The following is a 14889-nucleotide window of genomic DNA, read 5'->3' as shown; positions in this document are numbered from 1 at the left end:
GTGCCACGGGCTGTGGCTTTAGGTGCTGTCCACAGCATAGGCCACAGAAATGCAACATTTTTAAAATAAGCTCTGCCAACCATTCTCATTGGAAGATCTATTCTTCAAGAACCAATGATCCAGATACTAGTTTTATCTCTAGGTAAATTGTGCTGAGAAAAAATCATTAAAAATGTAAATGGCATTGGAGGATGGTTTGAGAGTTTTTTAAGTCTCTTTTCAACACCAGAATTAATCATAATCTTTAAAAGTTTATATTTGATCTACAACTAAGATTTTTCTTTTCTGCGTCTCAGTGGTTGATTTTTATGTAAGATGGTAAATTATACCCTGAATTTTCATTCCAATGGTTCCCTCTCATTTTCCTGAACAGTTTTTGTAGATAAATCCAAGGTAACTCCAGGGAGTTCGCAGTATGAGCACAGAAAAGAAGTATTTTTCTGTGTATACAAGGCTTCCCTAAACGGTAACACATTCTTCCTCTACCTCATTCACAACTCAAGGAAGCAGCAACTGGAATACCTTCTTTTTTAGATTACAGCTTTCAGAGGGCAACATCTGGGAAAGAGGGTTGAAAACCAACACCCCTAAGATAAATATATTACCATATTTGAATGCCCTTAGTAATCAGCAAAGATAAATGTTTAACAGCACACACAAAACAGTGTTTTATGGTCAAATAGAGAAAACCAAATATTAAAACCTACAGTTGAACAATAAACTCAGTAAACAGAATGGATGCATTAAATAACAGGATATTGGTGTTATTAGCATATTTGATTTTAAAATAGTGGCCTAAATCACAGTTCTCAATGTACCCGTACTATTTCACTTCATGTAAATCTCAACAGATTCATATTATGATTTCTGATATGCTTACTGAATTACAGTTACCCAGACATACTTGTTCCTCTCCCTAAATATTGTTAGTACAGGGGGAAAAAAAGAGCAAAATGCATAGGCTTTCTTAGTGCATCAGATATTTTCAGATGCAGGACTCTTATTTTTATATTTGCAAAATCTGTGTTGTTAGTATTTATTTCAGATAAGAAATTTTAGTATAACAGCATCCCCCTTTTCTTAACTTGATTATCAGGGATTGCAACAGTTTGTCTTTTGCTCCGTCCTTCTCACCGTCAAATTTTTCCCAAAATTCCAAGCTCTAGGCAATCCCCATTATAAATGTTTTCCCAATTTATTTAAATGCATGTGCACTCAAATTCGTATATGGTTACCTATAAAGAATATTTAGTAGTTTTGTTTGCATGAATTTAAGGTCTACATAATTGGTGTCATATGCACATCATTCTTCAAGTTGGTTCTTTTGCTGTTTGGGGAGCTAGTTATTGCTGTTGATACACAAAATATATGTGCATTTAGACTTCACTAATGACTGCCAAATTACACCTTCAAGTAGCATCTATTCTGATTACTGAGTTTAATGTTCAACTGTAGATTTTAATATTTGACTTTCTCTCAATAAATAAAATAATAAAAGAAACAATCTAGTTAAAAATTAATAAAACAAAAATGAAATCTATTTTTGTGTTACTAGCTTCAAAACTTGTCTATGGCTGCTGCTGCCAGCTCTGGCTAGTGGAAACCCTGGGAGACAGCCAGTTGGTGGTTTTAGTTATTGGGTTCCTGACACACTAAGGGGAGACTTGAATTCAACTCATGGCTTTCTTGCAGTATTGGAAATTTAACCAGGATATAGAAGCTTTCTCTCTCATTCTCTCTGTCTCCCTCCCTCTCTTTTTGTCTCTCTTAAATGAAAAAAAAAATGTAAAAATAAGGTAAATTGAGAAGAAAATTTAGTATACTGTATTTTTAATCTGAAGATTAACTAGTACTTTTTAACATATACAGAAATTACACATGTATTTTATTTCATAAAAACTTAAATTTTGCATATGAGAGATAATATAAGCACAGTGAAAAAGAAAAAAGGAAATAAACAAAATTTTACATTTGCGCCAGAAATGGTCATTGATATCTTCTACCAAAAAAAAAGAAAATGAATGGGTATTCCTCATTGAATTCCAGCAAAAATAGGCAGTTCAAAGAAGAGTAAAGGTGCATGACCAGTAAATACTTCCAACTATATTGATGTTAAGGAATATGCAAATTAAAGCTGTAAGTTAACAACATTTAAGTGCATTAATTTATATCTATTGGCAATAGTAATCAGGAGGGAAAAATGTACTCCTAAAATTTTCTAATTAGCAGTTGATTTTTTTGGAAAGATATATTTATTTGAATGGCAGGGTTATAGAGAAAGGGAGTGAAAAAAGAGAGGTGTTTCATCTGCTGGTTCACTCCCTCAGTGTCCACACTGGGCTGAAGTCAGGGTACAGAAGCTTATTCTAGGTCTCTCATTGGTACAGGGGTCCAAGCTCTTGGTCCAATCTCTGCTGCTTTCCCAGGTGCGTTATCAGGGAGCTGGACGGAAGAAGAATAGCCAAGACTTGAACAGGTGCCCATGCAGTTGCAGGTTGCAGCTTTATGTACTATGCCACAACTCCAGCCTCAAGAAATTAAGTCTTTTCTGTTGTTTTGAAAAGAAAATTGGCAATGGTTTTTAAGAAATAAACATGACATAAACCTTAACAGAACCATCCTATGCATAAGAATGTATGTCATAGAAATGCAAGCATAGATTTATCTGATAATGATATTGTTGATAGAGTATTTTTGCGGCAGGGAAAGGTGTTTACAAATGCTAGACATCACATAGCATGCAGTCAAATCATGAAATCTGAAATCTTACATCTTCCATCCAGCGTGTTCCTGAATTTTGATAAACTTAAGGAAATGATTCTAAGCTCAGAACCACTTTGAAATTAGCTTCCATGAATCTACTTTCTTGTTACAATATTCTAATTGTTGACCCACCATTAAAATTATTGTCATGTTGATTACTGTGATGTTTATGTGCCTAACCAGGTTTTTCTCATTCAGCAGTGTGGTAATCATCAACAGAAATTGCAGTGGTTTAAAAGTCTATTTGGTTTTTTTTATTAATTATTTTGCATTATGTGACAGTTTCATAGGCTCTGGGAATCCCCCCACCCCTCCCCACACCCTTCCCCCCTAGTGGATTCCTCCATCTTGTTGTAGTATTACAGTTTAAATTCAATCAAGATTCTTTCTTTGCAAACATGTACCAAGCATAGAGTCCAGCTACTTCAAGTCTATTTGTTTTTAATGGCAAAACATGTACTAGTAGAAATGTCAAGTTAGTTCCCATATACTGCTTGTTTAAAAGCAAGGTAAATGGCCCAGTGCAGTAGCTAGTGGCTAAAATCCTCACCTTGCACATATCAAGATGCCATATGGGCACTGGTTCATGCCATAGCTACCCTTTTTCCCATCCAGCTTGTTGTCTGGGAAAGCAGTCAAGGATGGCCCAAAGCCTTGGGACCCTGCACCCGTGTGGGAGACCCAGAAGAGCTCCTGGCTTCCGATTGGCTTAGCTCCCAGTCATTGTGGCCACTTGGGGAGTAAATCAGCAGACAGAAGATCTTCCTCTCTGTCTTTCCTCCTCTCTGTATATCTGACTTTCCAATAAAATAAATAAATAAATAAATAAATAAATCTTTAAAAAATATATATTTGTTTAGTTGTAAGACAGAATGGCAGAGAGGGAGTATTGCAACCCAGTGACAGAGGGAGGGAGGAAGACTGGAAAGAAGAAGGGAAGTCTTCCATGTTCTGGTTTACTTCTCTAACACCCACAACTACTAGGCTGGGCAGGAAGCTGAAACTCTTTCCAAGAATCTTACGTGGGTAATAGGCACCCAAGAATTTGGGCTATCATCTGCTCTCCTTCCCAGGGACATCAGCAGAAAGCTGGCCAGAAAGCAGAGTAGCTGGGATTTGAACTGTCAGTACAATAATGGGAGGCAGCTATCCCAAGCAGTGGATTAACCTGCTGGCCACATAACCTGTCCTGATGGTTTTATTTTTATTTTTAAAGCAGAAAGATCCTGGTTTAGTAGGAATGTAGACAAAGGCTAAGGTTTTTACGCACTGATTGTGTTTAGTGACTTGCTTTCTAATGCCATTTCCTTGATTTACACTCTTAGCTCATTTGATGTCACAAATGATTTGACTCAGCTTGGGGTTAGAGGAATTGAGTCACAGTTTCACAATAAGCCTGACAGACTGGCGTGCCAATTCTGAATCTCAGTGGTTCAGTTCTGCATTGGTCATTGAGCAAACACTGCCAGCACAGTTTATGTGACATCTTGGAGTGCTCAAAATGGATGTCAGATGTGATTCAGACTTCCACTCATCACAGACTCCACAGCAAGCATGTTTTGTAACTAATCCCACGTCCCTTTGTCTTTCTCTTCTTGGATTCCATAAATCTTATGAAATTCTTGCACCGCATTAGGATATTCTGTCTTATAAATTTATAATGCAGTCCCTAAATTTAACTGTGTTCCAATCTTACTTTCATATTTGTTGAAATTTTAAAAATATTTTAGAACTTCATTTGATGACTAATATGTTATTGAGTTCAAATTGGGAAAAAAGGAAAACACTAATTATTCTGGCAACTTCTATCTTTATAATAATGGAATAGACAGAGTGTGGGTTGGGCCAAGTTCAGTCACAACACATACCAGTGCACATTACAGCTGGGATTGGATGCCTGCTGGGCTGGACTAGGCTGTAACCCTTACCAGCTGGAATTGGGGGTGGGCTGGGCTGGGTCAGGCTACAACACCCACTGGCAAATGCGAAGGTGAGGTGGGCCGTGCCAGACTTGGCTGCAGTGCCCAACCAGCACACGTGAGAACCAGGGAGGGAGGGGGAAAGACTGATAGGGGGAATGTGGAGGGCTTCCCTGCTGGACAGCCACTCCCACTGGAGAGCATGAGTTGGGTTGGGGGCAGACTAGACCAGGCAGGGCTACAACACCTGTAGGCCTCATTCATGTGAGCTAGATCAGGGAAAAGCCAGGCTGAGCTGACTGTAACTACTGGAGCAAGCATAAATTAAAGTTGGTGAGGGTAGTTTGGGCTTTGCCGCACTATCAGCTGGCAGAGACTGGCACTTGGGACTAATTCTGTCAAATTAAACTCCAGAACCACCAGGCAAGTGTCCCGACCTGCAGGACACGACGCTCAAACCCTGAGGGTGGACTGGGAATGCCGGGCTGCTAGCCCCGGGCTGCTGGCCCAAGAAACGCACGGACACTCGTACTTGGTGGAAAAGAGTGCCTCTCTCTTTATTTTTACTCCTCATATATATACCTTCTTCTCTAGGGGAGGGGGAGAAAGTGAGGGGTTTCCTGGGAGTAATTATCTTCCCTGAAGCAGGGAAGGAACTAATCATCTGTATTGAAACAGGGGAGGAACTAATTATTTGAACAGGAACAAGGGTGGAGGTTCTATTCTGCTTGCTCTACAGAGGATGTTTTGGCCTAATATCCTGCTTGCTGTAGCCCTGCCTGCAGGCTTTTGCAATGCAACAGGCTGTCAGGTAGGCCAAGTCTAAGGCCCATAAATCTGTGGCTCCTAACAGCAAGTGCATAATCCGGGAGTGGGAGTGGCCTAGTAAGGAAATAGTGCGCACCTCCCTCTTGGGTTACCATTCCCACTAGAGAGCATGCAAACCAGGTCTGGGGCAGGGGTGGCTAGACAGAACAGCACCGGCCAGTATGTGTGTGGGCTGGATAGTAGGGCTGGTTGGGTTGAACTAGACTTCAATGCCCTTTGGCATGTATGAAAGCTAAATGGGATGTGGGACAGACTGAACAAGTCTGCGGTACATAGTGGCAAGCATGGGAACCAGGCTTGAAGGGGCAGGCCTGGTGAGGGAATTGGGGAGTCGCCCCAACTAGGCTGCAGCTTCCATTGGTTTGTGTGAGGACCAAGTATGCAGTGGGCAGGATCAGGCTGGACTGCAATACCCTTTGGTTCTCTTATTAGATAGTAGATAAAGTGTGGGGAGTTTCCTTTCAAACATGCATTTAAATTAGAAGAAAATGTACCATAGTATCCTGAAAGCCTTTGTTTTTGTGTCATGGGCCTATACACTACCTTCATACATTTTTTCATATTTTTGCTTTTTGGTATCTGATTTAATGATCATGAATGACATTTAAATGTTTTAAAAATTGTTCTAAAATTTTAACCTTTTTTTGGTCAAATAAATTAATTGTATTTGAAATCATTGAGCTGTAATATTGAAAACTTTAAATATGCTTAAAGCAACAATCTGACATATGATACGTTTGGAAGGAAAATGTACCTTTCAAATTCAGATCTAACTTACCAAAAATTTCTCTCCAATTTTCTATGTTTCTGTTAATAGGACATCTCCAAGTTTACAGAGAAAGACAATACAGTTCTTGGAGAAGGTGGAGTCACTCTGAGTGGAGGTCAGCGAGCAAGAATTTCTTTAGCAAGGTGAATATCTGATTATTGGTCCTCCATGCATTTGTTATAAATATCATGCGCTTGTACAAATTACAGATATTTCTCTATTGATTTGTAGTCTGTTTCCATAATTATAAATTCCTGTAGTTTTATGATTATTGAGTGGAGAATCACTTTTAAGAAGTGTAGAGAATGATACAGTATTTAGGTTTGATAGAGATAATGATTTTTCAAAATGCATATCTTTATTTTGGTATGTGCATGCTATGTACTTGTGTTCCTTTCCGTGCTTATCATGTAGTTTATGGTAAACAGAAAACAAAGGATTCTGTACATAATGAAGGAGGGCAAAATGTAAAGTTTTATGGTCAAGTATGGTATATGGCTTTTAGTGACTCAAATTAGAACTGAGTTTGTATTTGCCAGTTTAACAATTGGGTTTGTTGTGTAAGTTGAACAGTTTGAGGTGCCATCAAAAATAATTATCTCCTGCTATCCTGTTTCAAATATGTAATGTGTTGCTCAGTTTTGGATGATGAATACACTGTGTCTAATCTCTTGACAAATTTTGGTCATAGATGAGACAGAGAGAGAAAGGCTGAAGCAAGAGCTGATTGTGGAGGAAGAAAGACCTCAAAGGTGTATCTCTATGGGTCACATTAGCTGTTTTCTGTTGCCTTAAAAAATAAGTTATACTGAGGTTGGCTCAATAGCATATCACACCAATCCTCCACCTGTGGTTCTGGCATCCCATATGGGTGCCACTTCATGTCCCAGCTGTTCCACTTCTGGTCCAGCTCCCTGCTAACGTCCTGGGAAAGCAGCAGAGGATGGCCCAAGGGATTGGGTCCTGGCTTTCAGATAAAATAAAAATAAACCTTAAAAAAAGAATAATTTATACTGTATTCTTTTGAATTTTATTTAGTCTTTTTGCCATTTGTACTTCATTTTATTATCCTTTTAGTTGCATGCTGTGCAATTTTGTTCATGCATAAGTATCAAGAAACATCTATATAAATTGCCTGTATAAATATGTACAAATTACCTATATAAAATGTACTTGGAATGAAACCAGATTATTAATAATAATTTAAACACTTTTCAAGAAATCATCCCATTTCCATTAATATGGGAATTATATCTTCCTTTTAGTATTGTTCTGTGATAAACTCCATAGTGATTTTACTTTTAAATTAAAAAATAAAAAACTATGTATATAAATTCATCCTCTGACTATATGGAACTTTTATGACTATGATGCATACTATATGGGTCAAAATGCAATAGCACTTATATAGCCACAACCAGCAATTCTGCTATCAGGAAACAGTCTGAGAAACAGAAATTATTTTAGGGATCGAGTAGTTAACTTAGCAGTTAAGACATCCGCATCATCCATCAGAGTGCCTGAGTTTGAGCCCTCGCTCTGGTTTCCTGACTCCAGCTTCCAACTCCAGAAGACCTGGGAGACAGTGCTGCTGGCTCAAGTAGTGGAGTTTCCGGCCTTGCATTTCAGGCTCTGGCCTGGCCCAGCCCGGGCCATCGCAAGCATTTAGACACTGAGCCAACAAGTGAGAGATCTCTTACTGTCTCTGCCTATTAAATGAATAAAAACTAATTTAAAAAATTGAAATGGAATTTACCATAAATATTGCAATCTATTTGCTGTCTGAAATTTTACACTGAAGTTGATCTTTTTTTTCTCACCAATATGCAGGATTTTTCTGGGGAGAGATTAATGTTTGTCATTATATTACCAGTACATTGCATGTATTTGGCTCTAGAGAGATACTGCTGTTAAGAGTTTTTGAGGCCATGCTTCAGATTTTGTAATGCAGTAGAAATGCATGGTGTAATGTATCCTAGCTAATGCAGTATACAATTAGCAAAATCATTTTAATGGTTCTTGGAGTGATGTTAAAATCCACAACCATCTATATCTTACCTGTTTTATCCCTTTTTATCTCGCTTAATGTCATCTACACCATTAAAGACAACATAGGAAAAGAAGCTTCTAGCGGAACTCTTTCTGCACTGTGTTGACAGTAGTGTCGATCAACGAATGGATGTAATGACCACACTGAAATGTGTGTAGCTACTGCTTTTGTTTTAATTATCTACACTAAATAGCGTGGTAAGCAAGAAGGAAAACTAATGAACTCTGTTTTCATTTTAGAGCAGTGTACAAAGATGCTGATCTGTATCTGTTGGACTCTCCTTTCGGATATCTAGATGTTTTAACAGAAAAAGAAATATTTGAGAGGTATGTTTTGGAATTTACCCACTTGCAGTGTTCATAACAAAAGACAAGAAGGAATGAGTGCGATACCATAGCCTGCATTCCTCTTGAGCAGTATGTCCGCCATTATGGTGGACGTGCAGCAGAGAATAGTGTGGCACTTACTCAAATATGACCTGGCTTTCATGGCTAAGACTTAAGCTCTCATATAGTGAAGTTTTTTGTGACACCTAATACCTAACCAACCTGCCACTGCTGTGTTATGTAGCAAACACAATGTAGGTTTTACAATGATTTGACCTGTTGCGTATTTTCCCTTATTTAACTTATTTTTTAAAGATTTATTTATTTGTATTACAAAGTCAGATATACAGAGAGGAGGAGAGACAGAGAGGAAGATCTTCCATCCGATGAATCACTCCCCAAGTGAGCCACAACAGCTGGTGCTGCACCGATCTGAAGCCGGGAACCAGGAACCTCTTCCAGATCTCCCACGCAGGTGCAGGGTCCCAAAGCTTTGGGCCGTCCTCGACTGCTTTCCCAGGCCACAAGCAGGGAGCTGGATGGGAAGTGGAGCAGTCGGGATTCGAACCGGCGCCCATATGAGATCCTGGCGCGTTCAAGGCGAGGACTTTAGCCGCTAGGCCATGGCACCGGGCCCTTATTTAACTTATTATACTTAAAACTTTACTTCTGTGTATATATTAGTGTTTTGTTTTGTTTCCTTCCTGGTAGATTTATGGCTCATTGTTGGTTAATGTTCACACCATGCATCTACCCTAGCATCTCCTAGAAACCTTTTCTCCGTCACCCCAGAGCTTGGTGTCTATACTTCCTGGAGTTCCATGGGGGCTCAAAGTCTGTGAAGTTTCTAAGAGAAACTTTTTTATATAACTTATATAACTTAATTTCAAAGTTGCAAAATGATTTCATGAAGTAAAAAGTGTCTTATAAGGACAGTAGTCATTATACTCTTGTGTAAATATTTTATATGTTCATATGTATAAAATGACTACATTATTCTTAGAAGTACTTTTCCTAGAATTCACTTAAATTTGATACTCAAATGCTGTTTTTATAATCTTGCAATAACTTCTTACAAACTGTATTTTATATTATTGTGTTAGTAGGGTAGGCTATAATCTAAAATATCTTTTTCTGTCCTATATAAAATGCATTGATTCCTTAAAGAAACTATTGTATTATAGCTATTTCTAGTCAAGACTTTATTTCTACAGGAAAATTTTTTTACTGAGGCATCAACTTCTTTTAATCCAATAATTGGTTGTTGCTATTTTTGTTGTTAAAAAATTAGATTAGTTTTGATATAAGCTATTGAGGACTAAATTATTTGCCAACCTAAAATATAAAAGGGAAATGTAAAGAGCAAGAAAATTGTTACATTTTATGTGAAATACAGACTACCTTAAAGATAACCTAACAATTCGCTCATTTTCTAGATAATCCTAAGACCCAGAAGCTGAATAATTTGCTCAATCTTTCATTTAATCTCAGAACGCTAATTTCATTCCAGGGCTAATTTTCAATTTTATAATGTAGCATGCTATTTCATGCAACAATTAATCACTCTAGAGTATTTGCTACAGGGTATGAAATATTTTAAGGACAATTAAAATGGTAATGTAATGATTTTGTATAATAAAACATTAATAGGATGCTGATATAAAGTACACGTATACTTATACCTGATTGTGAAATTAAAAGACTGTATCTTTTTATACTCTTACAGCTGTGTCTGTAAATTGATGGCCAACAAAACCAGGATTTTGGTCACATCTAAAATGGAACATTTAAAGAAAGCCGACAAAATATTAATTTTACATGAAGGCAGCAGCTATTTCTATGGTACATTCTCCGAACTACAAAATCTGCGGCCAGACTTCAGCTCAATGCTTATGGGATATGATTCTTTCGACCAATTCAGTGCAGAAAGGAGAAATTCAATTCTAACTGAGACCCTTCGGCGTTTCTCCGTAGAAGGAGATGCTGCTGTCTCCCGGAACGAGAGCAAAAAACAGTCTTTTAAACAGAACGCAGAGTTTGGGGAAAAGCGGAAGAATTCTGTTCTCAATCCAATCAACTCTATAAGAAAATTTTCTGTTGCACAAAAAACTCCATTACCAATGAATGGCATCGAAGAAGACGCGGATGCATCTGGAGAACGGCGGCTCTCCCTGGTTCCAGACTCGGAGCAGGGAGAGGCGATTCTGCCTCGAAGCAACATGATCAACACAGGCCCCACACTGCAGAGCAGGAGGAGGCAGTCGGTCCTGAACCTGATGACACACTCGGCCAACCAGGGCCCCAGCATGCACCGAAGGACAACCACCACTGCGCGAAAGATGTCTCTAGCCCCTCAGACAAACTTCACTGAAATGGACATATACACAAGACGGCTGTCTCAAGAAAGTGGCTTGGAAATTAGCGAGGAAATCAATGAAGAAGACCTAAAGGTATATGTAAAGTAGGAGCATAAATTCCCCCCACCCCCATAGGATGCAACTGAATGCATCATGGTTTGTAATGTTCACAAAAATTACTCAAGTGATGGGACAAAAGATGAAGTTATTTTAAGATTTGGGGAGCCTAATGTCTATAAATTACATAAATGACTTCAAAATATAAAACGATTAGCTGTTTCATTTTGTACTGGGCATTTCTCTTCCTGTAAATAGTATGGTGAGCCCCAGCAAAGACTTGCTATTGGATCTTTGCTGTGATAAGGATCTGCATTGTTACCATGTGTGTTGGATGAGGTAGAGTATAAATGCATTTGTAAACAATGTTGCTTCAGTTTTTAAAGGCCAGTCTCTAAGTGTATCTGCTTAGAAGTGGCCTGCGCTCATGTAGTACATTTTAACATGTGACCTCTAGATGGAAGATGGGACCAATTCAGTTCCTGACTTACTAACATCAATGTTGCCTGAATTTCATTAGTGGTAAATTGCTTTACACATAGGGTTTCTGAAAATATTTCTTTTTGAGTATATGAGATTCAGCATGTGCTATTGCCAGTCTTAAGACAGAAATCTCATCCCGTTTTGAAGAATGGAATGCTTTTATTCTTCAAACAGAAAGCTATGTAAAAGAGGAGAGTTTTTGTTATTGTTTTTTCCAAGAAAACGTAAGTGTCTTGAAATAAATAAACCCAGAGTTGTAGTGAATTGCTGTGTGTAATAGAGTATCTAAAATTAAGTGTGCTGTTGGTCCAACTGATGAGTCGTTAAATGCCAAGATTTCCTTCTTTGTAAAATAAAGAAATAAACCTGTAGGTGATCCCTAACATACATACTTTGAGTTCTATAATCTGGAAAGGTTTCCTAAAGGAAAATTCGTCTGTATGGTTTAATTGAAAACTAAGTGAATTTCTCTAACCCACGTCTGTAAATTTATTGTAAGAATGATTTTTTGATCAATAATAGTTTCTAGTCATAGATTGCTTCTATCCCAGATGGGAAAATCTTAGTTCCCAGTACTCTCCAACTTGCCTGTCATTACTTGCTGTTACAGATGTCCCTGGGATGTCAGCGACAGGCTTCGATGTAACTTCAAGCCCATCTGTGTCCAGTGGCAGTATGCTCTACTCCGATTTCACAATGGCTTTTATGTCATTCTAGAGGTTTCTCTATGAGTTTTGTTAACTTCTTGAGAAACAAAAGTATCTTTTCCCTTTGAGCTACCAAAATCTTTTTTCTTTCTCTCCAAACCTTTACATGGCATTTGCCAAATGGCACAGGGAGACATTTAGGAGGAAAAGATAAGAATTTTATAATTTATCACAGCTAGACATCCTAGGTTACTGAGGAATGTGCACAGAGTAGTTTGTATTTGTTGGAAAACCTCTTCAGGTACCATGTTATCCTTGTCTGTGAATTCCTGAAGAAATAAATTAAATAAAAGGGAGCTCCAGAGAGCATCATCTTAATGCACCCTTCTGGTAAACACTGTACTAGTAAAATTAGTAAAATAAATAAATATATATATATATACACACATGTATATTATATATATGCCTATGATATACATTTAAGACTTTGGAGAAGGAATAGTGTTTCTTACCCTTCAAGGAGCTTTATTTTTCCTGTGGACAATACTGGCTTATAGCGTGATACCAAACATGGCATTCATATTGACATATTTATTAAACATTGCTTAGCTTTAAATGGTATTATTTTATCTGCACACATTCAAGATAAAAGAGCGATGGTGACCTTGAATGGGATTATGTCATTGTAATAGCTCTGATTTTTTTTTCAGGAGTGCTTTATTGATGATGTGGACAACATACCAGCAGTGACCACATGGAATACATACCTTCGATATATTACTATTCACAAGAACTTGATTTTTGTGCTGATTTGGTGTTTAGTTGTTTTTCTGGCTCAGGTAAGCATGTTCTGTTGTAAAAATATTACTGTGAATGCAAATTCAATTAAGAACATTTCTATGCACAGGCATAGAAAAGTATATTTGTACACATATATGTGACTAATTGTAACCTTATAGCATTTAATTATATGGTTTCCTAAATAGTTCTTAGCTTTTGAAAAGCAACAAATGGAATGCTTATTGACATGTTATTTAATCAAAGCATATAAAAGATATTTAAGCACAATTACTATATGTGAAGATCTTTTAAAAAAATAAATGTTATTTTATGTGTGTTTTAAAAATATTTTAAACTTCTAAAATTTATTTAAGTTTTAAATTTTATACAGTGCTTATTACAGCCAGGGCTGGACCAGGTTGAAACCTGAGGACAAGAACCCAATTAGGGTCTCGCATGTGAATTGCAAGGCCCAAGCCCAAATACTTGAGCCATCATGTGCTACCTACTAAGGTGTAGTTTGGCTGGAAGTTGGACTGAAAACAGAGTAGCTGATATTTAAGGTTATTCAGCTATGGTTAGATAGCAGCTTAGCTACTGTCCTATAGCATGCATCCCAATTACCTATGTTTGATGTATATAATGTGTCATGATATACCTTACATATCTATAAAGAGATGGTAAAAGGTTGCTATAGTGAAATGAAGTATATTTGTCATCCTCACAGTTACAAACTTGTGACAAGAGCAGCTCAAATTAACACATTTAGTGTGAATCCTAGATAACTATAATTCTATTACCTATAATCCTCATATTGTACATTAGGTCTCTAGCTATGAGCATTTTTTATTATAGTGATTGAAAATTTTGAAGCAGGGGGCTTTGTATGGATTGAAATTAAAGACTAGAAATAATTTTGCAATTAATTTTAAGCTTATTTCACTCCAGCTGTTGAGTTATTAAATATACAGATGGTGACTCTTCAAATGAGCATTTCTTCACAAAATAAGTTATATTCATAGCTTAGGAATTATTTGAAACAACACTTTCAGAGGGTCACATCCTGTTGTTGGGAGCTGCATTTGGCCCAGGTGTTAAGCTGTTGATTGGGATGCCGGTACACTGTGTCACACTGCCTCGGTTCAATGGCTGCCTCTGGCTGCTGAATCCAGCTTGCTGCTGACGCACACTCCAGGAGCCAGCGGTGAGAGATTGAGTTGCTGTCTCTGCTCGCTGTGTGAAAGACCTGGATATGTTGGGTAGCTTTCAACTTTGAACCGGCTGACAGAAACATGCAAGCATACTTTCTCTCTCTCTCTCTCTCTCTCTCTCTCTCTCTCTCTCTCTCTCTCTCTCTCTCATATACTAAATAATAATAATAATAATGCTTACAGAAATGTTGTCTCTGGTGCCACCTGCATTGTCCCTTTGCCATGCCTCTATTGTCCTTCACACTGTCAAGATAAAAAGCAACCCCCCCAAAACATGGAAAAATGCAAATATCACAGTAGACTATAGCTCATTTTCAGATGAATGTGAAACATATACCCGAGAATGGGAGGTGGTTGAGGTTAGCTCTAGGACCTGGCAGGGCACCTCAGAGGGCAGAGGCTTCCTCAGGAGAATCATGGCAGCTTAGCATCATGAGTGAATCTGGGTTCAGCTTTGACAAATCTTTTTACTTTTTTATGTAGGACAGGGTTCCATTTTAAGTTGTGGGTGGTTTGAGTAAACAAAAACCATCAAATGATCCCAGCGTGGACACACTAAAACACATCTGTGGATTGGATTCAACCCGTGAATAATTACTCTGGATATATATTTCAGGGGGCATCCTGCATGTGTCCTAACATAAAGCCTAGACATAATGTAATGTCCCATGATGTCTTCAGGGAAGAAATGATACAGAT

The 14889-nt window shown here is 37.9% G+C and overlaps 1 protein-coding gene across 1 annotated transcript in view; it reads left to right on the top strand.

Annotated features, from left to right (window-relative positions):
- Positions 1-14889, top strand: part of CFTR (CF transmembrane conductance regulator) — a 148954-nt gene that overhangs the window by 80765 nt on the left and 53300 nt on the right. The window contains exons 12-15 of the mRNA XM_058681327.1: positions 6328-6422; positions 8569-8655; positions 10382-11105; positions 12910-13038. Of these exons, the coding sequence (XP_058537310.1) occupies positions 6328-6422; positions 8569-8655; positions 10382-11105; positions 12910-13038 (1035 nt within the window). The remainder of the gene's footprint in view (positions 1-6327; positions 6423-8568; positions 8656-10381; positions 11106-12909; positions 13039-14889) is intronic.

This window comes from Ochotona princeps, chromosome 25 (assembly GCF_030435755.1).
Source record: "Ochotona princeps isolate mOchPri1 chromosome 25, mOchPri1.hap1, whole genome shotgun sequence".
Taxonomy (NCBI): domain Eukaryota; kingdom Metazoa; phylum Chordata; class Mammalia; order Lagomorpha; family Ochotonidae; genus Ochotona; species Ochotona princeps.
This window is presented reverse-complemented; position numbering and strand designations above follow the sequence as displayed.